This window comes from Mytilus californianus, unplaced genomic scaffold (assembly GCF_021869535.1).
Source record: "Mytilus californianus isolate M0D057914Y unplaced genomic scaffold, xbMytCali1.0.p SCAF_5, whole genome shotgun sequence".
Classification (NCBI taxonomy): domain Eukaryota; kingdom Metazoa; phylum Mollusca; class Bivalvia; order Mytilida; family Mytilidae; genus Mytilus; species Mytilus californianus.
In genome coordinates this window covers 40,085,177-40,111,160 of record NW_026262701.1, presented here as the reverse complement: position 1 = coordinate 40,111,160, position 25,984 = coordinate 40,085,177, and the positions used below count along the sequence as shown (strand labels likewise).

The window sequence follows — 25,984 nt, the reverse complement described above, 5'->3', positions numbered from 1 at the left end:
TCCTGCAGTTATGAATAATGTGGCTGTCCCATCCCAATAAACTTTTGCAGACCTCAATTACTTTTTTGGGGTTCAGTTCTGACTTGATGTCTGCTTGTCATCTTAAGTAATGTATGGTGTATTATATGAATCCAGTAAGAAATGACAGTTATACAATGAGCAGGAAAAGATGTGCTGCGATATACTATTTGCCAAAGAGCGTCATAGTTTTTCTCTTGCATGCTGCCAACTGTGAGTGCTGAAAGTAAGCTGTAAGGGTTATTCAGTTCTGTTGGTGTAAAAAACAATCTTCTTGTAATTTGGTTATTCTTTTTAGGACCTTTTGATCATATAAGCTCCTTAATTTTTTAGGTATTTAAAGCTCCCATGCGCGACATATAAACAATCAGACGAAAATGAGGAGCGAGTGCGGAGAACTAACTTTAATTAGATTGGGTATTTATACATCCTTGACAATTAATATTTTTTAATTTGAGTGTTTTTGATGAGGCTAAATCCAGAAAAGCTCTTCAGAAGCACACAATTTATAAAGCGAACTTATTTTCATTGTACTCAGTAGAACTGCTGCGGACCCAATTGAACCCAAAATTGTCTGCAATTTATCTCTTAAAAGTCAAATAACTATACAGTTCATTGAAATTTAAATTTAGTTCATCAATTAGACATATGATGAATGCAAGGTTTAACTGTTTTGTGCATGTAGGACATAAAATCCATGCAGAATTGAAGGGTCCATTCACCTGGATGTTCTTGAAACCATCAGGGCATTTATTGATGTACTCTATGAACACAGGGCATTGTTCTCTATTGTCTGATTGTATCTACAGTAATGTGTTTTCTGATATAAATGTTTTACTTTTAGTTATACAAACACATTTATTTTGTCTGTGTTATCTTGTTTACCTTCTCAATACATTATCTTACTGTAGATAAAACCAAGTTTCTAACATACCTCCATTGAAAACATAAGCCACCTTGAAGTGAACGGTTTCTGGCACAGATCTTATTGATGGATATAGTAATGGTCATTATACTTCGAAACAACTAACAAATTTATTTGTATAATGGCACTTTGGACAAAGATGCATTATAATAAGACTACCTTGGCCTCCCTGTTTAATCAGAATTCTTGGAAAATCAGCTGGTCATTCTTCAGAGTCTTGCAAGTCTATGTATATCGTCAGATCATACACAGATAAAAGGTCTCTAAATATGAGGGAATCATCATTTAGTTCAAAGTTACTTTTTCGGAACAACAAATTCATATTTCTAAATACTTCTGCTTATCACTATTTCAATTTTGAATTAACTGGATTTACATGTCAAAATGTGTGGGTTATCTCCCATGTCGAAATTAGATAAATTGCTGAATTAGAAATACCTCCCTTTACCTTGAAATATAATAATCTGTAACAGATCCAAGAAAAGTGACCACAAGTTGAACTTTGCACTTTAATAATAATGGCTGGACAGACAATTATTTGCTTGGATGAAATTTGTGAAATAAAGATTTGTATAAGGTTAGGTAAAGTGTCCACATCTCTATGGTATGTTTTCATTTTAGCACACCTGTTGGAAGTTTTAGATATTTACATATATGTAGTGAAGATCAAAGGGATTGTATACCTGTAATTAGGATAGGTAAAGATATATCACTTGAGCCTTCAACATCTTTGACTTGTCATTACTGTCAAAATACTTACTTAATATTGTTTGTGATATTGCCTATTTACCACCCAGAATAGGTAATTTCAAAATTGTAATTTAAACTTTTAATTTATTGGAAATGTCTTTTACTGAAGTTTTCTGCTCTGGTGTTTTGTCCCCAACTCACCTTTGTTTACAATCTTTGATCAAAATGAAATGTTTGCATGTTTTAAGTTTTCAATTTTATGGTAAAAATGCTCATTTGTTTAAAACTACTTTATACTTGCTTCAATGCCTCATGTGAAAGGCAGCATAATGTAGCAAGTATTTATACTATGAAGTAGTGCACATTTGACAATTAAGCTTATAATCAACTGCATACAAGTACAATATCAGAGAGTACCTGACTGACTATGACCCTAAGGGGTCCTCATTTTGTAATTTTCTTTTACATAAGCTTCCTTATGTTTGATGTAAGTCCATATTTTGGATTTTATATCAATAAAATCTTTGACTTTGACTTTGTAAGTTACAGATGATGGCTACCTGTTTTAAAGATAAAGGAAACCACAAAAGTTCTCTCAATACATATGGAAATTGCACAAAACCACAGTTTGTCACTCAAGCTCATTTATCATTCAAGATGAGTCACTTGTAAACTGAATTCTGAGCAGTAGCAATAGCTATATTACTTGTTTCCTAGCTTGATTATTTTTCTCATGTTTTGAAAGATGGAGAGGGGTAATTCACAACTGACAGTGGATGATGAGATCTAAGGAAAAAGAAAGGTGTGTTTCATATTGGTAACATTATTTTAAATTATTCCAACTGGTAAACATGAACAAAGATCTGAAAATTTGTCACGGTCTCAGTGTAAATTGTACCCATTTGAGAAACCCATATTGAACCTCTAACTGTAAATTTTCAAATAGCTCCAGAATGATTAATTTCATTTGGGGGATGAGTTTAGTTGGTCAGCTATTGAAGTAACAACTAAGGTGATTTGTGTGGAATAATTAATGCAGTCTCAGGGGAAACCAGTTGAATGACAGTAATAGTACCATCTGTCTAAATGAGCTTTTCCACAGCGAAAGGAATAACATATACATATAAACTATATATTTATAGATTTAACTCAAGTTACCCTTATGATGTACAGAACAAGGGTTTTAATGTTTGCATTTTTCAAACTTTGCAGCCAGAATATATTTATTAGTGAAGTTCTTGCAAAAAGCCAGTCTCCCACAATTTATTTTAAATTATAAATTTGAGCCTTCAAACTAAATATGGTTATTATGACTTTCCTTAGGTAATGCACTTAGCTAAATAATGGACATTCCTTAACTTAACTGCAATTATTTATATGGACATTCTATGGGAATTCGGAGTTCTTTACCCAAATCCTCTAAAATCTATGCATGTGAACTACCATAAGTTTATATTAAGTATATACTTTCTATATAACTGGTGTGGACTATCTTTAATTCCTCTATATGGGATGTTTTAAGCCTCTAAGTAAGTCCAGTAACTCTCCTATCCTAATCTGTGCTTGTCTGTATATACCTTTCCTACATATTTCATAGGCGGATCGGGGGGGGGCTGGGCCCCCCATTTGTGGGAAAAATTTGGTTGATTATATAGGGAATCACTGAAGCATGACTGGAGCGGCCCCCACTTAGGTCAGTCAGCAGGCCCCCCTTATGAAACGTTCTGGATCCGCCACTGTATTTACCTACATGGACTCTATTATTTGGTGATTCATTTTATTTAAACTGTATGGAGGTGTCTTCAGTCTTTTTTTTAAAACCTGTAATGGCATGTAAAGAGACTACTTATAATAATTACAAATTAATTAGCTGTCTGATGAGACTTTTGCATCTCTATTTAATTTTATAATTAGCAACATAATCTATTTGGACAGTTATCCAATGCTTCTCTATAAACTATATAAGCATTAAAAGAGTCCTACAATTTACCTTTATAATGCTTTCTACAAGTCTATATAGTCAATCTGACTCTTCTATATATTCATATACTGATTATCCAACCTCTGGTCATTTAATTGGGTATCTTTTAAATCGTCTATATTATTATCCATATAGGTATTCTCTAAACTTTTAAAACATATCCATTTTTGTAAAGTATAAATCAGATAAAAATATTTACAATATGATAACACTTTTCTGACAAATATCACCTGTTATAGCAGTTTCTTATTAAGTAATATTTCCATCATAATGTATTGGAATATTTACCTGAGTGCTGTAAACTTGATAAAATACAAAATCGTTAAAGGGATACTATAGTAATGAGAGTAGAAATTATTTACAGGCAATTTTGTAAAATCTTAATGGATATGGAAATAGAAACTAATTTACATAAAACTTTGAAAAAAAATATTTGGTAAAAATTACTATAACTTTATGTTAAGTGGTTGTTGAGTGGGGTATTATAAAAATTCTAACATACCATTGTTAAAATTTTATTCTGTTTAAACTAAAAAGCAGCTGTACAATAAGGAAATGGCTATCAGGATTAGAGGGAAAATATAAAATGTCTGTTGTAATATTATGGTAGAAAAAGAGCATAAGGCCAATTGGTTTTTCCGTAAACATGTGCACGATTTGTTTAACTCTTATGCAGCCGTTCCATGGATTAAAGTTTCTTTTTTCTAAATTTGTCGTCCTTAAATGAGGGGGATGGAGAGGAGGGACCCCATCATGTGTTATTTTTAGTAGATTTTTATCTGCCATTCCCCTTATTTTCCGTGTTTCCTCCCTTTTTGGGGGAAATCCTGGATTAAAAATTGCCACTGTTTAAGGAGTTAATTTACATCCTTACTTACTGTTGCCACTTACTCACGTAAGTTTATTTGGGTGTCCAGTATCAGGTGATGACAGACTATTTATCAACAGATCTATGTAAATCTGATTCAGAAACATTACATGGTTGTTAGTTCAGATTTTAATGGGGCAGGTGACATCAAAGAGAGGCTGATCCTTGTACACCTTTATTAACCTTAAGTCACAGGTGTCTTATGTTTGTGGTTGGAAATCTTGGGAGTTTAAATATAAGAATAGTGGATTTAATGTGAATACAAAATGGGGGATGCAAAATAGCGTGTAAATCTGTGTACATTATTCTGGACCATTCAGCAAATTGGTTACATTTATGTAAAACCAATATAAAAGTAAAAATGAAAAGCTTTTTGCCATGGCAGTAATTACTATATATGCATAGGCGGATCCAGGGGGGGGGGGGGGCTGGGGGGTCCGAGCCCCCCCTTTCGTGGGAAAAATTTGGTTGATTATATAGGGAATCACTGAAGCATGACTCGAGCGGGCCCCCCCTTATGAAAAGTTCTGGATCCGCCACTGATATGGAAATTTCATTGAAAGGGGAAATCTGCCTAGTTTAAAGTTATAAAGGAAAAGGGGCCAGGGGCATTTTGGATCATATTAGATAATTAAAGATATTCTAAATGATGGTTGACAAAATCAATTATATTATATTATCCCATAATGGTGACAGGTTGACTCTAAGGGACCTGCACCATTCCATCAGTCTGCATCTGATCTCATTGGTGTAGGAAGCAGGAGTATCTGTAGAGAACCAGCCATCTTTGGAAAATGATAAAATGGAGAAAATCCATGGAACATTTTTCCATTTGAAAAAAAATATGTTGAGGTTGCAAAATTTAATCAGGTGAAATTAATGCCAAGAGCACTAATAAAGCCACTTAACCCACTACTATACATTTAAATATGTGTTGAGAGAAGTTTTCCTCCTTCCCTGTTAGTGTCTAATATGCAGAAATTAAATGAACTTTGCTGCACTGTCGCCACCGTGAACTCGCTATATTTTTTAATGCCACTTTCATACCGGTATAACTCCTCTCATCTCTGGTGTTACTCAGCTAAATATTTTTATTTCTGTAAAAAAGCAGGTCTATACTACTAGACCAATTTGTAAATATTGATTATGCAAAATAAATTTTTAGTATTAGGAAGCTTTGCAATAAATGTCTGCTGACAGCTTTTGATGGTATAAAAAAGATCGAAATTTTTTAATTAAACTTGTTTATCTTTTATAATCTTAAACATTAAATGATTTAAATGTTGATGAATAGATCTTTTATTTAACACAGAGTTTGTTTGTGGATGAATATAATACTGAAGCAAGGGTTATCAATTTTTGTGGAAGGTTTAAATATGAATGAAGGAATAATTTGGTCATTCACATTTAACAACAATTTTATCTCAGGTAGTTCAACAAATCTGACCTGAATATTTTAAATTATTGTATAGCTTGTGTAAATAAGAAAGTTGTTTACAATTTTGCTATGGAAGGTAAATTTTACTAATGTTAATTTCTAGGGTTCAGATTAATTATCCTGGACTATTTTATCTGAGATTAAAGAAGAGATATATTTTTATGCCACCGTAGGGAGGGGGCATTAAGTTTTTCCCTTGTCAGTCTGAACGTCCGTCCGTCTGTCCGTCCATACATCCCAAAATTGGTTTCTGTTCTCTAAGTTTGCCTCAATCAAATTTGATGAAACTTATACACAATGCTTATTACTACAAAACTCAAAATATATTATGTTCTATTGTATTGTATTGTATTGTATTTAATGGTATCATTGTTTGTTTATATTGATTGACCCTTATGGGTGTAATTTTGCAATAAAGATAATAAAGAAGCACTTTTTCTGAAATGAACAAAAATTTCTCAGACTTTTGGACATGTAACCTTCTTGGACAGTCTAAAGTTAAAGAGTGTGGCCTTAATCAGAATGTCAGATAGTGGACATATATGATTTCAAATTCTGAGCCTTCCAAAGGACTATCAAAATGTCTGATGCATGTGAATATATAGCATAATGAATATTTATATGATTCAATGAATTGTAAATGTTTGAACTGTTAATTAGAGTCAGTTTGTATAAATTTTCTGATTTTGAAAAATAATCCTGTGCAACAAAAATCTTGGTTGGATAACTGTTAATGTATACTTATTTCCCATTAGCTGTTTCTAGCCAAGATATCTAGCAGAGACTTTTCTTTCCACGTTTTTCCTGCAATAATAGAGACGATTCAAGTCTGACATATATGTATTCACACCAATTTATAGTAAAATTATTCTACTAGCGGAAAGTCCCCAAAATGAATTGATGGGATAAAAATTGGTTTGCAGTATGGAATAATGCTTGAAAACAACAACTTCAGAGTTGATAGGATTTTGATAAAAACATAACAGAAAATTGCAAATTGAGACTCTTTCCACCTAAAAAAAGATCAAATAGAAAAAAATTACAGAATGGAATAAGAGTAATGGTAATATTTGATGGTGAACTTTGGAGTCAATAACAGGGCAGACAGAATTATGTATTGCACATTAATAGAGAGTGATATGACAGTTATTATAAGTCATAATGATCAAAGCTATAGACATAGGAATGCACTTAGTAACGCAATAATACTTGAACCAAATGTTCTCTGGGTAAATGATAGCTGTGTCAGGCCAGATGCAAATAATAATCTGTTTCCTCTGGTCTTAACTGCACAAGAATGTGGTAATTGCATATGTCATGCCTGGCCAGTTGAGGGATCAAGTCTTCAATGAAATAATGACTCTTAGGTTATGGTGAGATGGGATATGTTTTAGGAAACAGGTGCGAAATCTATGATAAGAAAAGGGGGTAGAATAGTTTTAGGTCCCTTAAATTTGACAGAAGGATTCAAATATTGGAATCTTGTTTGCCTATATTTACTCTTTATCATGATCCCTAAGGGCCACCAGATTATTTTTAAGGTCTCCTGAAGTAAAAATTCAAATGTCTGTTCTGTAAGTCAGGGTCCTTTAAAGATGTATAGATTTATTTCTTTTCTTCCCCTGCTAGGTAGTGAATTTTATTCTTTCAGTGAAGAGAGCTTCTTGAAAACAATTTATTTGGTAGGTGTTTACCCAACAGCTGACATTTCATTCAAAGAAACGTTACACATTATTAAAAATGAATGTTTGAAGTGTAAGGTTTAAATATTTAAAAAACATGTATGATTATATATCCTTTTTTCATTATTTGAGATGTTTTGTTTTTTTTGCTAATATATATAATTCTACTATGATGATGTGGGTGTAAGAAACTCAATAATGAGCTACCTTATACACTATTATCTTCCTCATTATCTCACTTCAACAGATTTTTTTGCCAAAATTGTTTACTAGCTTTGTTGTGATGTATAGGTTTGGGGAATGTAAATAAACAATCAATTTCAGGAAAATAGTGAAAAACAGATGTCAAAATACTATATTTGACCTTCACCTGAGTAAAGGGGAAGTTTTGTGAATACCTGTATTACATCGCTGTATATAATCCAAGACATATTTTGAGGGTATTTTGGATTACTATTAGTCTATTCAGGTGTAGTAAGGACTAACTAGGATATACTACACTGATTATCTGATTTTCTGTAGATTTATAAATCTTTTAAAGCCTTAGGATTAAAGTGACACAGCATATATTTTGTAAATATCAAGAAATTAGGTGAGTTTTAAAAAAATATTTGTTTTTTTTTAATGTTTCTAATGCAGTTAACACTTTAGGAATTTTTTCTGACATGAAAGAAATATTTCAACTGTTATGATCAGGAATTTGCAAGAAACTATTTGAGGATGGATTTTTCAAAACAACAATTAATCATCTGATGATCAGTGAGTTAAGAGGGATAGTAGAATGCCAAGGGGAAGTTTACATATATGCTTTTAAAAGAAACAGTTAAATATATAATGCTTAAATAACAAAATCATACTGGTATGTTTGGCTGCATAAAAAAAAATCCATTGTAGGATAATTCTTGTAACAATAGCTAGGTCCACTAAATATAGTTAAATCTCAATTCATTTTCTAAGATCAATACAATATTTGTATTTTTCAATGTGTAATTCGATAGGAGTACAATGTATCTTTTTCACATGTAGATTTTATTATGCTGAAATAATAATGAATGTTTACAATTTGTTTGTGGTCTTGTTCTTAGTAAGGAGAGACAACTCTTATTAACAATTAAAAAGGGAGATAACTTATGGATTGACAAACATTTTTAGAAGTGGTTACAGGATAGTCTGGAAATTTTATTGAAAAATTCCATTCATTGACATGTTGTACATATACGTTGATAGTGGGGCTTCCCATGGATAGAAACAAGTGCCTGTGTATTAAACATTGAAAGCTGATATGAAAAGGAGGAGTTGACTAAGTACATGAAACTATTTCAGAAAACTAAGTACATGTATCAGATATCAGGAGACTGAGTTCTGTACTGTAGTGTCATAATAACTTAATAACATGGAAAATGGTGTAATAATTTATAGTTAATAGGACTTTATTAAACTATTACTGTTCACCTATAGGTCACCTGATCTCATTTTTCTGACAGAACATATACATTTTGTAATTGGTATGTAAACTAGTTAGTCAGAAACATTAAGTGGCACTTAGAATTTCGTGTTGGGTATACTCTTGGTATGTTATTGTGATAAGGAATGATGTTCTGTGATATTTAGCATGTTTTATTTCATATTTCTAAAGTAAATTTGGATTGAAGTACTTATTGCAGTTTATTCCTGAAAATTAGAAAAATATTTTGATCAGAAACTCTTCAGAAAAATATACTGAGTGCAAACATGCAAGCAGCATTATAATTTGAAAAACATCAAATCAAGATGAAAAAATTTGCAAGGGACCTTATACCAAATGGCCGAATACTTTTTTGCAGTCTAATCTTTTTGCAAGCTTTACTGTTTTGATCATTCATGCACATGCCCAGTCTTTACCTGAAAGACCATCATGTAATTTGTGATATTTTGGTTTGAAAATTTGAGACACCAGGCTAAAATAAAGTGGATTTATAATTATGAATACATCTTTTCTATGATGTAACAGTTTGGTCAATGATATATACTTGTCTATGGTCAATATGTGGCCTTTAAAAGTGTGCCTTTTCTTAGGTTTTAATATGTTGTTGTGTTGCTGTCTCAGTGTCTTATGTAGAATTTAAGGGAATATTGGCACAGTTTTAAGATAGATGAAGGGCAAGTAAATATGGTTTCTTATCTGAAAAGAAAAAAACTTATTATCTAAATTTAATTTAAAGTTGAATTAATTGGATCATTTAATTAAGTGTATTTATTTTTGTTTGATTTATCCTATGTTTTGGTTGTAAAAAGCTTTTGCCAGTTTAGAAATAGTTAAAATGGTATTTTTGTATTTACAATTGTCAATAAGCGTGGCGCTGGGAATTTTAATGTGGCGCTAGAAATTTAAACGTGGCGCACTGCCACTCCTAAATAAGTTGTGGTGATCCCTAGACAATTTTTAATTTTCCTTCAGAAATTAGAAACATGAAGGGCAGGACTAAATAAGTACACAGGTTTGCTAGCTAGGGCAGAGGGCTGCAGGTGCATCTGGGCTCTAATTTTATAAGCTCATCTTAAGGGCATGGTGTTTCATCATTATATATTCTACATCTTGCTTTATTCATATTTTCTAGATTGTAAATGCAATTTGAATATATCTATTACATGATTTGTAGATTAGAAATATTATTTACACTAATCAGAACAAGTACCTTATTCTGTGCAATGTAAATTAATTGCTATCACAAAGTGCAATGATAAAAACAGATAGGGAAACACATTTTCATGTTTTCCTATAAAAACAAGATAATTCTGACATGAAAGATATATTTTATTGGGGAAAAAAATGGTATAAATCTTCGTGGAGATCTGGAAATGCAAGGAAACATTTGGAAGATTTATGAATCATTTGGAAATTTACAATGATTGATATGAATAATTGTATGAAATCAGCATCATCAAATTGACATCTGATTAATCAGACTTTTAGAAAATGGAAATGTAAGGCCCTGAAGGGATAATATGGTTAATGTCGAACGATTTATACTTTTTATCAAGTAGGTCTTGGTCCAGAATTGTATATGCGTCATAATCATTTTACAGCTTTTTTTTCATAAAAATTAACCCAATCCAAATGGAACTAGATTTGATTGGAATATCCTTGAGTTTCTCAAAAGAATTTGTGAGCTGTAAATCAAGATGGCTGTCGTTTTGAATGTAATTGTAATATGTTAGCTCATCACAATGTGTGTGTTCAAATCCAACATGGCTCAGAGGCCAGGGTAAATAATAAGTTTATGATTTGCTTAGAAGCTTGAAAGGGTTTATTTTTGTTGTAGATGTCACAGGGACAAGTAGCCATTTTTACATTTCACCTGTTTAAATCTTGCTTCTCAATAACGAGTTTCAGGCAGATTTCTTACCTGAATAATACAGACAGATATTGCTTTTATACTTTCAGAGTACAATGTCATCTTCGACTTCTTTAAGTCCTCCAAAAGCAAAATTAAAAATCATGCTTTAACAATTAAAGAGAAAACAACATTTGTTTGAATCTGACAGTATTTTTTTTTTTTACAAAGACATGTCACAAAAGAAAGCTTAATGATGGTTTTTTTTTTTGCAATGTCTGTATCACTAAGTGCATTATCTGGTAGAAATATCTCTGATTAATATACAAAAACCTCCAGAAAGTTCAGCAATAAATGTACAACAAACTCTGAGGTGAGATATGATGGCCTGACAGATATTACTTTCCAGGGTAATAAATATTGGGTTTATACAGTGCCTATGTATTTATGTGCACATGGGGAGTAAATGAGGCATGTGCACATACATGCAGTGGGTAGAGACTGCATATTTGTAGTATGATCTTCCAAAAATAAAAAAAAAAATGGGTTATTAATGTCTCCTGATTTGGATGATTTTCAAAATTTTGGGAAAGGGCATCATTATTAAGAATCACGACATTTTATTGATTGAGGATTGTTAAAAGCCTTGGTTAATTAACTGATGTTGAAGAGAAAATTGAATATATTAGGATAAAAGATTGTCTTGGGGATATTTGATTTAAGTTAACCTTTCACATGTTCTGTAATTCAGCACTAAAATATTGAAGCGGCAAAATAATACACATATATCCATTCCAGTTCGAAGGTTTGAGGAAAGGGTCATAATAATTGTCTGTAATGGTAAAAATGATGATTTTATTCCAAAAACATATCGATCAAGTAATAATCATTTGCAGTTCTTGTGCCACAGATTTCAGAGGACTTTTACAATAATATATTATTTAGCCATTCAGAAATGCTAAAGTCATAAATGTGAAAGGAGACTGATTAATATTATGTCACAGGGATTAAGATGTATTTATGAGGTGTGTGAAAACTAAAATTAAAGTTCTCTTCAGGGGAAAGGTTTTAGGTTAATTGTTTTTATACCTGAAAAACAAACTAAGATTCATAATATAAAATAAAAAGAAAATCCTCACTCAGTTCATTTTATTCAATTTGGTTGGCATTGTCATTAAGCAAACTTTTTCAAAGATACTTTAGTTATTCCATCACTGCTCAGACTCGGGCATGTTTAATGTACTACTTTCAGATAGCAGACCCTTTATGCAGAAAACATTATTCTATCAACTTCCAATGTGATGAGCTTTTAACAGTTTCTCTTTGAGTGTATATTTTGTCTGGAATAGTTTTATTTATTTTCATCTCAAATCCACAATTAAGAACAGGATTCTAGTGCCAGAAACAGCTTTTTGTTTACTAAATACTTAGGATGCAGATGAGAAGCTGTTAAATCCAGCATCAAACTCTTTGAAGTTAAAGGTATCTCTGTTTTCTTACTTATCTCAGTTATGTGATATATGTAGGCAGGCTTTGTGGAATATAGTAAAAAGTAGGCATGGATACTAGAATGGAATGGAGAGGTAATTGGGTACAACACATGACAATTGATGGTAAATTTTTGGTTAATAAGGTAAAAGAAAGACCTTTAATTCTCTCTGTTTGAGGGTGACTGCTGAATCTCAAAAATATGCGGAGTGACAAGAAATTTTGATAGGTTCATTTGAACAAGTGGTAGCAAACCATTGGCATTTATCACTTGACAATAAACAAGGCCATTGACCTTGGTTTTTATCCCATTGTGAAAATATTTGATAATTTATACTAAGTAATGCCTGTGTATCTAATTGATTGACTAATATTGTAGACTTCTATATACATGATTTAGATATTATATATATTGCACATTGTCTTATAAATTTCAAAGATAATTCTGTATTTTGAAAATTTGCCTTAAAATCAGAGTAAGTCTTTGAATATTCTCAGTGTGGGTAACCAGTAACTATTACGTACATAAATGTTAAGAAGTATTTTAAACCTTGTTAATTCTTTCTACTCTTCAGACTAGGTTAGAAATGTACTTTTTATGCATTTTATATCTTTTGATAACGTATATCCTTCATTTTAGTGTATGCTTTTTTTTGGGTGGTCATGTGACTATCTGGATAACAATAGACAGGCAATTAACACAATCATTTGTTTATGTAATGTGGAATGCTTTATGAAATATGTAATATGTTTTGATAATTATACCTTCAAATAAACATACAGTTATCATATGTTCATGCAGTACAACGCCTCGATCACGTTTTCTAGGTTTTGTTTGGTGTTTGTGGAGATTTTTTTTTCGTAGATATATTTCGTGTGTGAAAGCATTGTGCAGGGTTTTTGGCAAGTTTGAGTATTGGATGGAGTTATAAGTCTGGCAAAAGGAGGGATTGGAAACACAAGGTATATAGATCATGTATGCTTTTTTGATATTATAATTGTGCTTGAATTAGGTGCAAGGTTAAACGGAGGAATGGGTTTTAGTAGTCTGGTGATGAGCACTCTACAAGATTACTTATATCATGGTATTGGGGCTCAAATGATGATTATTTTTTTTTAAGACTACATATTTTAAGTTTCATCAAAGTTTAACTCTAAGCTTATATAAGCATAATACATATGATCGTATATTTAGCTAGCATGTTAATTTGCTACTGTTATCATGATCAATGGAATGATTTCATGTTCATGATTAACCCTATTTAACTCCCTGTTATTTTCTTCTGAAAATTAACTTCATTGAAAATAAATTATATTACCTAGTTAACTTTGAAATATTGTTATCAGATGTATATTAGTAGGTGGAATTACATATATCTGTATTATTTATTCCATAGAGTCTGTATATATTTGTCTATTTGATATTTCCAATTAGTTGATACAAGGTAGAAAATATGAATTATAGATATATAATGAGGTCTTGAGGGGATTCTTGTATTACTTTATGGGGTATGCCTAATATTTTATTACCATGTAACGTAGTCGTACCATTTTAATGGTTTTTGACTAATATTTATGAATTACTTAATAATAGAACAATTTCATGTAGTTTTAAAATGTTTAAAGTCTTGGTAAAGAACTTTTGAATACCATAAAAATATGTCCTTGATCCTAATATAGTCTAGTGCATGTTCTAATTTGGTAGTAATAATGCCCCTGCTCTGAGGTAGAAAATGGAGGGGTTACACTGCTTTACTATCCTCTGTCCATCAGTGTGTGCTCCAATCTGTCCCATGAAACTTTTCCAGAATTTGTATCAAGAACTACAATTAACAAGCCTCCAGCTTATCAAGCATGTGTGAGCATCCTATACCATGTTCACATCAATCACTTATCAGAACTTCCTGTTTACCGATTACTGATAACAGAGGTATCTTTTACTAAGTGAGTACTAACTCACAGTACATACTTTGTAACTTATTTTGACAATTGTATGGCCACTAAATGTGGCCATTATAAGCTGTGAGTTTTCCTAATGTTAGGTATCAACAGGATATGGTGCCACTTGTGGCCATTATAATCTGTGAGTTTTCCTTATGTTAGGTATCAACTGGATATGGTGCCACTTTTGGCCATTATAAGCTGTGAGTTTTCCTCTGTTAGGTATCAACAGGATTATATTGTCTCATGTAATAGACTACCAACTTTTGATTTGATTGGACATTCTGGTACTCCGTCAAGTAAGAGCTATATACATTATGCTATAGGAACTAAAATCAACCTTACAAATGGTGCAATTTGGGGGGAAAATTAACTGTTATATCATCATTATGTTTTCAATACGCAACAAGAAAACAGTTATTTCTATCCTAAAAGAGAGGCGAAAGATACCAGAGGGACATTCAAACTCAAAAGTCGTAATGAACTGACAACACCATGGCTAAAAAAGAAAATGACCGACTGACAAACAGTAGTACACAAAACACTACATAGAAAACTAAAGACTGAGCAACACGAATCCCAACAAAAACCCTGGGGTGATCTCAGGTGCTCCGGAGGGGTAAATTGCGCCAATTGTAAGCTTTTTAATTTACTTCTTTTAGTTGCTCTTACTTGATTTCAGTACCAGAATGAGTACCAAAGAGTAGGTGTGGAAAAATTATATACTCAAAGAGTGAAAGGTTGGTAACAGTCTCAAGATTTGTATGCTGCCTATACATGTATACTGTAGCCACATTGTATAATGACATGTGACCAACTGCCACTTATCTATTTTCAAATATGTTAGAATCTGTTATTGACATCATGTTGTACTCAACTGGTCAAAATTTTAGTCTGAAAAATTGGCTGAATACCAAGTTTACCTTAAATTTTTATTCATTTAGATATGGATGTCTTTGATGATCTTTGCTACTGAAAGATGATGATTTTTTCATTGCAATTGTGAATTTTGTTTAAAAAAAAAAGGATTTTAATTTCATCAATAATCTAATTCAATTTAACTTTTGTTCACAATACCATGTAAAATCAACAGGAAACAGAATAACTCCAATATAAAGATATTAAAAAAAACTACGATTGAAATTTGATACAAAATTAAATATTGATAGGAGATTGGTTACATATTGAATAGTTCCCTCGTGAATAATCATTGTCTCTATTCTGACAAACGCAGACTAAAAAAACTTTTCAGGATTTCATACATAATTTACTGATGGAATATAAATCTGCGATAAACCTTCCAATTTTCCAATCCCTGATCAGATTTCAAAGTGAATTTACAAAGATTGTTAAATAAAAAATGGTTGTCATTTGATTTTGATATGCAGCCTGATGTGACAGGTTTTATCTAATGTACAGGGTATAATGATAATGGAAAAGGCTGATTTGTTATTCAAAATTCACCATAATAACATATTAAAAAAAAGTTTAGTGTTTCAAATAAAATGAATGGGTAATGTGTTAATTAAAGAGATAAAAACTGTGTTTCGTTTGGAAATCACAATGCAAGAATTATTTAAACATTGGAAGGCTGCCATATAGACAGGGTATGCTTATGAAAGGTTTAATAGGGCCATACCTCATCCACAATTAATGGGTGAATGGTTTAGGGTCTACGAATTGAACTTGAGCTTCTAATCAATTCATAATTTTAAATTCTTTATTATCATATAAGTAAAGAAGATACAAATAATATCAACAATTACTTGGATTGATTCTACGCCCTCTCTCAGCCAGTGTCCTCAAGAGATATGATTGATAGTTTAAGGGCCTTAACTGAGGGGAATATTACCACTGGATTATTGGGGTTTAATGAGTATTTGATATGATACCACTCTTCCTGAATTATTAGACAATTGATTGTTTTCAGTAATGTATGAAATTTTACACATGACACATTACATTGCAAAACTTGAACTAATCAAACCCATAACACTTCAATTTTTACTGTTTTTTTGTTATTTATTGTTATTTTATCAAAAAATAAAGATCCTTTTTGATCATATAAGTAAGAGTTATCTCTCTTTGACTATCAAAATTGACAGAGCTTACTTACCCTTTGACCAATGATGCAGATGTTGATATAATTATAGACTTAGAATTTATTCCATTTGAAGTTTACTTAAGGGAATGTATATATCAGAGAACTACAAACATGGATGGGTGTGCCACTGGATTGATCACTTTGATTTTTTTAACATCAGAACATATCAACATTTGAGATAAGTAATAATAAGTTAGTTTTCCTGTACTTTTGATCTAAAATTCTCTTTCATCACAGAAAGCTCATAGACTTCAAACAGATGTGGACCATATAACAGAATTACTACGTGTTTGAAATGAACTCCCAACTCAATTAAGTTCTTGTAGTATTGGACTGCTCAAAGTTCCGCTAAGTATGTGAAAACATAAAAAAAAAGAAAATTGATATTGCCATAATGATAAAAGGTGACTCCATAGGGAAATCAAAATTCTATCATAGTTTTATTCACCTAATAAGGGATGTTTGTTAAATGGTTTATTGTTGGTATGATGACTGATAACTCATAATTTTACATATTATTGTACAAACTTTTTATTTTCAAATTTTTTCAAATTTTCTGCAAGTTTACTTGAGTTCACAAATTTTGGAACTTATCATCATAAGTGATGTCACTCATAAATTAAAAAAAAACTATATAACAAAATTTCATACTTTGTGAAATAAATCAATTTCTTGATACATTTGTAAGAATTAAATGATTTAATGTTTATGTTTTTCCGACTATGGTTCCCTATGGGGTGGGGTCACTGTTTACAAAAAAAAATTTTAAATTATTATTTCCAATTTTTAAAATGGTCAATCTTGAAAATTTTTGATTAAAAAAAAAAAAAAAAAAAAATTATATATACATAGTATAATTTCAATTTTTCAATTGATTTGTAATATTTAATTGATTTAATTTTAATAGTTTTCACATTAGGCCTATTATTAATTGTCAACTTCCTCTACAGGTTGAACAGAAAAGATGCCTGATAAACATTGATGTTTTTTTAAATGTTTTTACAGTTATATAATATGTACATCTCCCTTGTGGGCCAGTTGCTTATACAATTTGACATATATATGGTCAGTCATTAACAGTCAATATTCATTCATTTCATCACTTAGAACTTGTGTTTTATACCTTCTTACATGACATAAGTGTCATGTTTTATGCTGTAACGTTCAGAGTTGTCTCCCCCTAAGGCATTAATAGTCAGCTGCCAAAAACTGGTTTGGGGGTTTTATGGGAATATAGAAAAGTGCCATAGTCAGTTCATACAATAATGTCTGAATATTTTTTAAAAGGGTCATGCCTCTTATATTTTACTTCTGGATATCAAAAGATTAAGAATTTTAGTAACTTTGTCCTTTTTTCCAAATTTACTTTGATTTGAATACTTTTTACATTGAATACATGTAAAAGCAATTGATTTGGTGAAATAGTGCAGATTCAAAACTCAATTTTGCATATTAAAAAACAATATTGATGATAATCAATGGTCCTATTATAAATTGACCATAAGTGTGACCTCTGCCTTCCAGTTCAAAGTTTACATTATTCAGTCAAAACAGTAACCTACACATATGTTACTTGCTCTTAAGCTTTGTTTTGTTTTTCTCCAGATGAAGTAATATAGTACTGATGCATTAGAAATTACAAAAACCATTATGAACAAATGCAATAATTATACACTGCATTGATCTAGGTTTGTTATCTGAGCTAGAAGTGTGAAGAGCCAGTAATTATCATCAATTGATGGCTAATATGTTTTTCTATGTTAGCAGAAAGCAATGACTTTTTTGTAGTAATGTAAACATATTTCTCATAATAAAAGTAAAAGAACTTTAAAAAAGCAACAAGTTGTTTACTTTATTGTGACATTGTTAAAAATAACCTTAGGGGATTATAAAGACTTAGAGGTTAAAGGTCAGGGACAATAGATTCATAGGGTGTATAATTACACTTCAATAAAAGATTATGTAAGAAAAAATGAATATTAAATGCTGATTGTCAAATAGTTGTCTCTAGTAAAAATCTTACACTTTGAGATGCCCCCTTTAACTTTGATCAATGAAAATACTATGAAGACAGTGAGAAAGTGTTGAGAATGTTGTGACAAATTTATTGATCTGGAAATGACATCCCCAGAGTGATTGGCAGAATACTAGATGTACATTTTATTGTTAGATTCACTCTAGTGTATAGTGTTTATCAGCTTGGACTAGTCATTTGTGTTTGTAAATAAATTTGGTAGTCTGCAAAATAAAAAATGTTGGATTTAGCTCTTTTTCAAAAGGTTTGTTTATTAATATATTACAATAATTGTTGTTTTTTTTTTGTCAGAAAAATTATTGTGAACTCTATATATATTCTAAATTTGCTAATGATATTTCAGTAGGATATAAAATTAGGAATGTGTGCAGCTGTTCGATTTTTAGGACAATCTACACCTGCTTCTGTCCAAACAATAAATATATTTGAATTTAATGGGACAGATTTTGCATATAAAAACATCGAATATTCAGCTGATTCTAGTGAAGATTATAATATTTCAACAAAATTAAATAGATTATTCCTGTTTATTTAAGCTGTAAATTACTTATAGCAGAGACATATTGTATTATATGTCTCTGCTTATAGTAAGAGGTATCTGTTGTGTTACACAAGCATGGAGTTCATAACAAATATATCAGATTGAATCAGTTTTAGAGGTTTTTCACATTTAATACATTTTTGTAGGTCCAGTAAAATATATTTTTAATTATGAAGACCTTGCATTATTTGAATTTTAGTCTACTGATAGAGAATAGAAATTTAAAGATCAGCACTGCATAACTGTATGAACATTTTCTTATAAAGTATGTATGATAGGAGCATTATGAATTTGCAGAAAACTGTATTTAATGTTTACCATGTAAGATAAAAGAATGTTTTGTCAGAAACATTTTGAAAATAAATGAAAATGAGGTTTCATAATTATTAGATAAAAATAAAGCAATTTATTGAGGTGTTTTAATTTTTTTTTTAAGATTTGAAGGAAAAAAAGCAGTTTTAGATTATGCACAAAATATGCCAGATTTTTATAAGGATAGTCCATTCCTTTGTACAGGTCGTTGCATGTGAAACCTGCAATTTGCAAGATTTGAAGAAAACAGTTTTCTCTTGTTTACCTTTGTGCTCTTGTTGCACTTATCTGAAGAATGATGTTTAGAAATTTGAATAAATATACTTATGTTTTGTTGTTTTTAAGTTTCTTTGAATTCAAAAGACCACCAGAATAATGTTGATTTATGTTGGTAATTAGGATAAAACTTGAATTTTAATGATCACTAACACATCAAAAGTGACGAACAGTGGTGTTTGTCTGTCAGATGGAACTTAAAAGATCAACTGATAAAAATTTGAAGAAAAAATGTGAATTTGGCAGCAGCTGCTATGCAGCAGATTCCACAAGTACAATTAAAGAAGAATCGAATCTTAAATCAATTGTGTGAAATATGAACTTGTTAATTACTTGAGTAATTGAATATAATTGATATTAAAAAATGGGTGGATCAAGTAAATTGAAAATCAATAATGATCAATAGCTGTAGGTAATTTGTTACTCATCTTTCTCTCTGCTCTGGTGATGTATGATTCAGGGAAACAGCTGAGTCAAAAACATTTTGACTAATTGATATTTTTAAGATCTATAAAAACGATTTGAAGATTGATAGGACTGACAAAGAGAGAAGTTTTTTGAAGGAAGCTTGTTAGATGTAACATAACATTTTGATTTTGATTTGAATTTTTCTAATTCCAGGAGTTGTCTGTCAGTCTGGAGGATAAAGGAGGGGAAAGTGTGCCTCTGAGGGGTAAGATGTACTTTAATTTATCATGGTCATGATGGTTAAAAAATGACCAATTTTCAAAAGTTTTATGTATTTGGGAAAACTTATAAGGTTATAGTTTTCAAACTGAAATTAAATCATGTTAAAATTTAGATAAAACTTCATGTAAAATTTAAATTAAAATTTCATGTAGTCTGAGACTACTATAACATAGTGTACCTCTTTAGTTTGACAATTTGATATGACCTATATAATATACAAACAAATACAATGTAAAACACATTCAAAACAATTGCTTATAGTTAAGATAAGTGAATGGTGAATATTTAGTTTTAAGTGTCATATTTTAACAGTGGAGCTACCGCCTCAAAAGATGGAGTCACACAGCAACAAATTACTGACATTGGATAACAACCTGGAAAAACCCGTTCAGTCAGACGAAAAGGAAAAGACCCCAACAGAAACAACACAGGACAATCGATTAAGTATTGAGGTATGAATTAACGCATCTTCACAGAAAAAAGTTCATTTTAGTCCATTATGTGGAGTTGAAAATTGATCTCAAAATTACCCCCTGTCTGTTATATCCAGGATTGACAGATATGTTGTCAGCTGGTCAATGAACGTAGATTATGACACCTCATAATGAAAATTCAGATTGGAAATAGTGTTCTTTTGTTTGTGTGTCTGCTGGTTGTGGTAACCTAGGCAGAGATCAAGTATTGCATAAAATCTTTTTCTACTTATCCCATTGGTAGAGCTTAAATTGTATGACATTTCAATGTTGAAGGTCATTTGTATGACATTTCAATGTTGAAGGTCAAAAGTCAGAATCACAACACTCCATAGTAGATTAAAGAATTTGAAATTTAAAGCTCCAATTTTGCAACAGGTCTTCATCAAATACTATGTAATGATTTGCTAGGGGAGAACTTTAAAATATTTTTCAAGGTCAGAAGTTGAAAGCTAGCAAAATGACTTGGGACTTTAACTTTAGCTTGTGTGCATTGTACAGTTCCCCTATTGCAACCAGTCTCCATCAAATTTGGGTCAATTAACTACTATTAGCAATAGGAAGAGCTTAATTGCAAGGTCAGACATCAAAGGAGATTGCCTGATAGTCTTCTAAAAACTTCAAAAGGTAAACTGGATTTCAAAAGGAAGATCTATGTCTTTTTTCCATATACATTAATTCAGTCACATCAGAGCATTCACAGGATAAAACTGACATGAAATTTTGGATTGACCACAGCAGATGTTCAGCTTTACCCTTTAAACTAAAAATAATTGTAAATGTTAATACACCATTGTCCTTTTGTAGTTAAGAATATAAAGTGACATACTCAGAAATGCATCCAAAAGTTTCCAACCTAGAATGAATTCCTGTGGTTAAAATAAACCCAATTAATGGATATCAGATTTTTTTCTGTGCATGATTTACAAATAAGGCCATTGTGATCATGACCTTTTATGATTTATTTTGTAAAAACAGAAAATGCTCAGAAGTAAATAAAAGTATAAATAAAGTCATTATTAAAAAGAACTTCTCTGAATCAAAGGGAGATTTAATGCTTAATGGGCAATAGGGGAAAAATATATCGGAATCAATTTAAATATATTCCATTACGATCGGTAGGTAAACAAACTTGTTAAATACAATTTTGTACTTTGAAGTCAAATTGTATCATGTTCCATTAAGCTTTATATGCCATCTTTAGGGTGTAATGAAAAACCAATTTCTTTTATCTACAATGTTTTATAAAAATACTCAGTTTATTTGATGAAAGAGAGATGTGAAAGCAAACAATTGAGAAGTTTCAAAAGCTTTCAGATGCATTCCATGTATATTTGTACAAAGTGCAGATTTATAAGATGGCTAAAACAGGTGTAAACAAAAAGAGAGAAAAAAGAATATATTTAACGTAATGGTATTAATAGGATCATTTAATGCTTCATTCTGTAGTCCGTTTGATCAATATTTCCTTTTGAGTTCCGTTCTTAGGTGAGGTGGAGCGTGAATATCTACTTCACTTCTGAGACATCTGTTGTGAAATACCGATGGATGTGGGTTGGTACAATAAGAAGGGTGGATGGTACATAGTTGTTCTAGTAGATAACACAGAATAATTAATGAATGGGGAAACTTTCCATTGAAGCAGATGTCATTAAACAAATAGCATGACTTTCATCAGAATGAACATAGATTCTTCAATGGAATTTCAAGTGATAATTTTAAAAATTACACATGGGTGTTTTTGGGGTTAATTATTTATCAAAACTTCATACTGTTGTAAAAGTTGCAAGTGTCTTAAATAGAGTGTGTGCAAGTTGAGATCTGGAAGCGGTTATCCTTTAGGGAGAGTCAATTGAAACCTGATATTTTATTTTATGATGAAAGTAGGATTTTCTATTTTATCCTGAAAAATTGAAGTATTATGAATTCTTGTGATTTTTGTGTAAAAATAATTGATAAGTATGTGCAAAGTTTAAACATTAAGTTCTTTCAAATATGCACCAAGATTTAACGGTTGAAGGATAGCTGATGCAGTTAATTTTTCAGCAAAAAACTAGAAAAAGTATAATTTTGACACATTTTATGACTGGGGAATAAGTGGGGGCATGCAAGTACGAAGTAAATATTTATATGAGAGATATAGACAAACACTCTTATAAATTATGTAGTTCTTGTACTTGCATACACTCTCTGTATATAATGCTGGGCCAAAAAAAATTGAAAGTTGACCTGAGTGAGTGAAAATCTGTTTATTTTTTTTAAAGTGTCATACATGATATATCTGTATTCGTTGTGACATGATTCCTGTTTTTTCGTTTTGTATTATCACAACTTTAAAATATGCTTAAATTTAAAATTTGTATTGAAAGTTCCAATTTTTTTTAAACATTATACTAAACATTTGCTGAGGTCCCTATAATCTTTGACAAAAGTTGGTGAATCCGAATTTTGTGTATTTTATTGTTTTTTCCTGTCATAACTGAGTAACTAATAGAAATGAGCTTTTTACTGGTCAATTGCATTTAAGTTATGCTCCTCCCATAATAATAAAACAAACATGTCAAACTTTCATCACACTTTTACACCTCTATGACATTTGACCATATAGGTAAACATCACAGCCAGGCTTTTATTTCTCATGTAGATATTTGTAAACAATAAACAATACATAAATTGTCCATCAATTTAGTAGTTACACTAAATGCCCTTAGTAGTATATAGTCAGGCTGTCTGTTGACCTCTAAATTCTACCTTTGTTGACCAGCTATTAACACTGTCCTGTTACAAAATGAAACATTTTAACCCCTTAATTCAATAGTCCAAGAGGGACATTTGGGAAAACTAAATTGGAACAAAACCAGGTTTAAATTTGACACTGAAGTTTTAATCTAATGACTTCATAAAACAAAAGGGAGTAAACTGCTTGATGAGGGCTTAAGAAAATTTAAAGGCAAAATTTTGACATTTAGTGCCTTAATTGGACAAAACATTGCAAATTTTGAAGGAAAAATACAGAATGCATTATAGATATAATCTCAGCATTGGAACATATAATTTTCAAAAACTAAACAATTTTCACTGATGTTACACTTTTGTGATGAGCTTACACAAGTGATATTTAGTTTAGAACTCAAAACATCCAGAATTGCTTTATATGTATCTACAAATATTGGTTGAACTGGCAAATATCGTTATTCATTTTGCAAAAAATTTAATCTGATGATGTATAAACCCCTTTTTGTCCTCCAAATTTTTTTGGTGAATGTTCACAAGTCAATCCTCAACAAGGGCAACTAAGTTGACCGATTTTGACCAGTATATATTTTTACCTGAATAGTGTGGTCACTTTGACACATTAATGGTCAGTCATTGATGATCTTTTGATGATCAGAAATAACAATTTCCGTTTGATGATCAAAACATCAAAAATATAAACAGGACCATAATGTTAGTTTTATATGTACAATATTTGTCATTGGTAGGCTATTGTTTTTATCATATTCCAGGATCAAAGAAATAGAGTGGGCATCAAAAGAATACCGGCAGTCTTTTTATCCTTAATAGAAACAGAAGTTTAATTGTTATAGATCTTTGATGGCAATAACAGAAGAACGGCAATGCTAAGATATAATAAATTGATAATAATACATTTTTGATATGGTGAAAATAATGAATCAAATTTTTTTTTTTTTTATGTTGATTTGTCCTATTTTGGGTGTTGTTTTTCAAAAGTACTCTCCAATATCCTCTTGGCTATCAGCTTGTTTTTTGCAGAGTTTATGGCTTGAAATATTTTAATGCTTAGTTAAATGTATTAGTTTGTGATTAGGTCAGTTTATGGGGAAGCACTAGTGGTAGGTCAATGAAATTTGGTATGCAGTTGTATTAGCATTGGCTCATCTCATGTCCAAGGAGTTTATTTGGCTCCCCTCCGCCTCAGTCTGAGTCGTGGTCTATTGACTTTGAAAATGTTGCTTAGTTAACTTGTTAAAAGTTTGTGATTAGGTCAGTTTAAGGGGAACTACTTATGATCAGTCAATGGTATTTGGTATGCAGTTGTATAAGCATTGGCACATCTCATTCCATGGATTGTTTGGCCCTGTACTTAAGTCATTGGTTCTTTGACCTTGAACATTTTGCATAACTTGCATGTTGGGGTATTGCAATTTTGATTTCAGCATTTGCATTTTACTTTTAAAATAACGACTTTGACAAATATGTAAAGTTCAATGCAGATAAATTGGACCAGTCAGGTAACAGTAAACCCTTGTCTAGAAGGGCAGATAGAGTTCGGATGGAAAAATATATAAGAATTAAACTAAGGTGTATTATTGTAAGCATGATGCCAATAATTACATCTAGTCCTCTTGTATTAAGTGAGGTGCACTCCATTGCCAGTCTATAGAGTTGTTTCTGATAGCAAGTAATATCCTTAATTAATCCATTTACACCTTATGGGCACATTTTACACTGATTGGAGTTTTCACCACTACAAAGAAAATATTTATATAGCAATGATCATTAATGACAGGTGGGACCCTTTGATCTGTCTCACCTGAGTGATTGATAAGGGATTGATCTATGTAGATGCTATGTTTGAATTCTTCAGATCTGTGTTAATTTCATTGAAGATTTATTAGTAGAACCTCAAGCCAATCACTTGATCTTCTCCTGATATGAGGGTGTGAAATTGAAAGTTATTTAGAAATTACCATGGTTTTATGATGAAATGAATAAAATAGTAGGTCTGGGACAAGAACAAAGTGGTCAATTATTCTCTAGGGGATGACATCAAAGCTTTCCTTCAGTAAAACTTATTTAATCCCATATTCCATTCACTTTGTGATTTATCAGTATTGCTAAAATAGTAGTTTTCTCTCACACTTTTTTTCAGAGTAAATTACCAAGTGCTAGGCAATCGATGTCTGGGAGCTATGTGTACTTTTCCCTAAAGATTGCAATATCTATTAGATGTGTTTTTCTGCTATTAAACTAGAGCTGAAACTATTACACTAACTTAATATATTACAGTAATTTACTTCTAGACAATAGTAACTACTAGAAAATAATAAGATACTAAAATAATGTAGTTTTTTATCATGTAAATTACAGTAAAAAGTTGTTAACTTATCGCTATACTTAAATATTAAACATGTATGTATAGAATGTTTAAATAAGCACTTTTCTTTAGAACATAAACACTTATTT

The 25,984-nt window shown here is 31.1% G+C and overlaps 1 protein-coding gene across 6 annotated transcripts in view; it reads left to right on the top strand.

Moving 5' to 3' along the window:
• LOC127702074 (protein naked cuticle homolog 2-like) overlaps positions 1-25,984 on the top strand; it is a 63,733-nt gene that overhangs the window by 23,996 nt on the left and 13,753 nt on the right. For 3 of the 6 annotated variants that reach the window (XM_052206076.1, XM_052206075.1, XM_052206078.1), the window contains 2 exons: positions 20,235-20,286; positions 20,616-20,755. In XM_052206076.1, the coding sequence (XP_052062036.1) occupies positions 20,235-20,286; positions 20,616-20,755 (192 nt within the window). Of the gene's footprint in view, positions 1-7,902; positions 8,195-13,195; positions 13,368-18,023; positions 18,729-20,234; positions 20,287-20,615; positions 20,756-25,984 lie in introns of those variants that run through there. The other 3 variants (XM_052206079.1, XM_052206080.1, XM_052206077.1) reach the window with 3 other exon arrangements.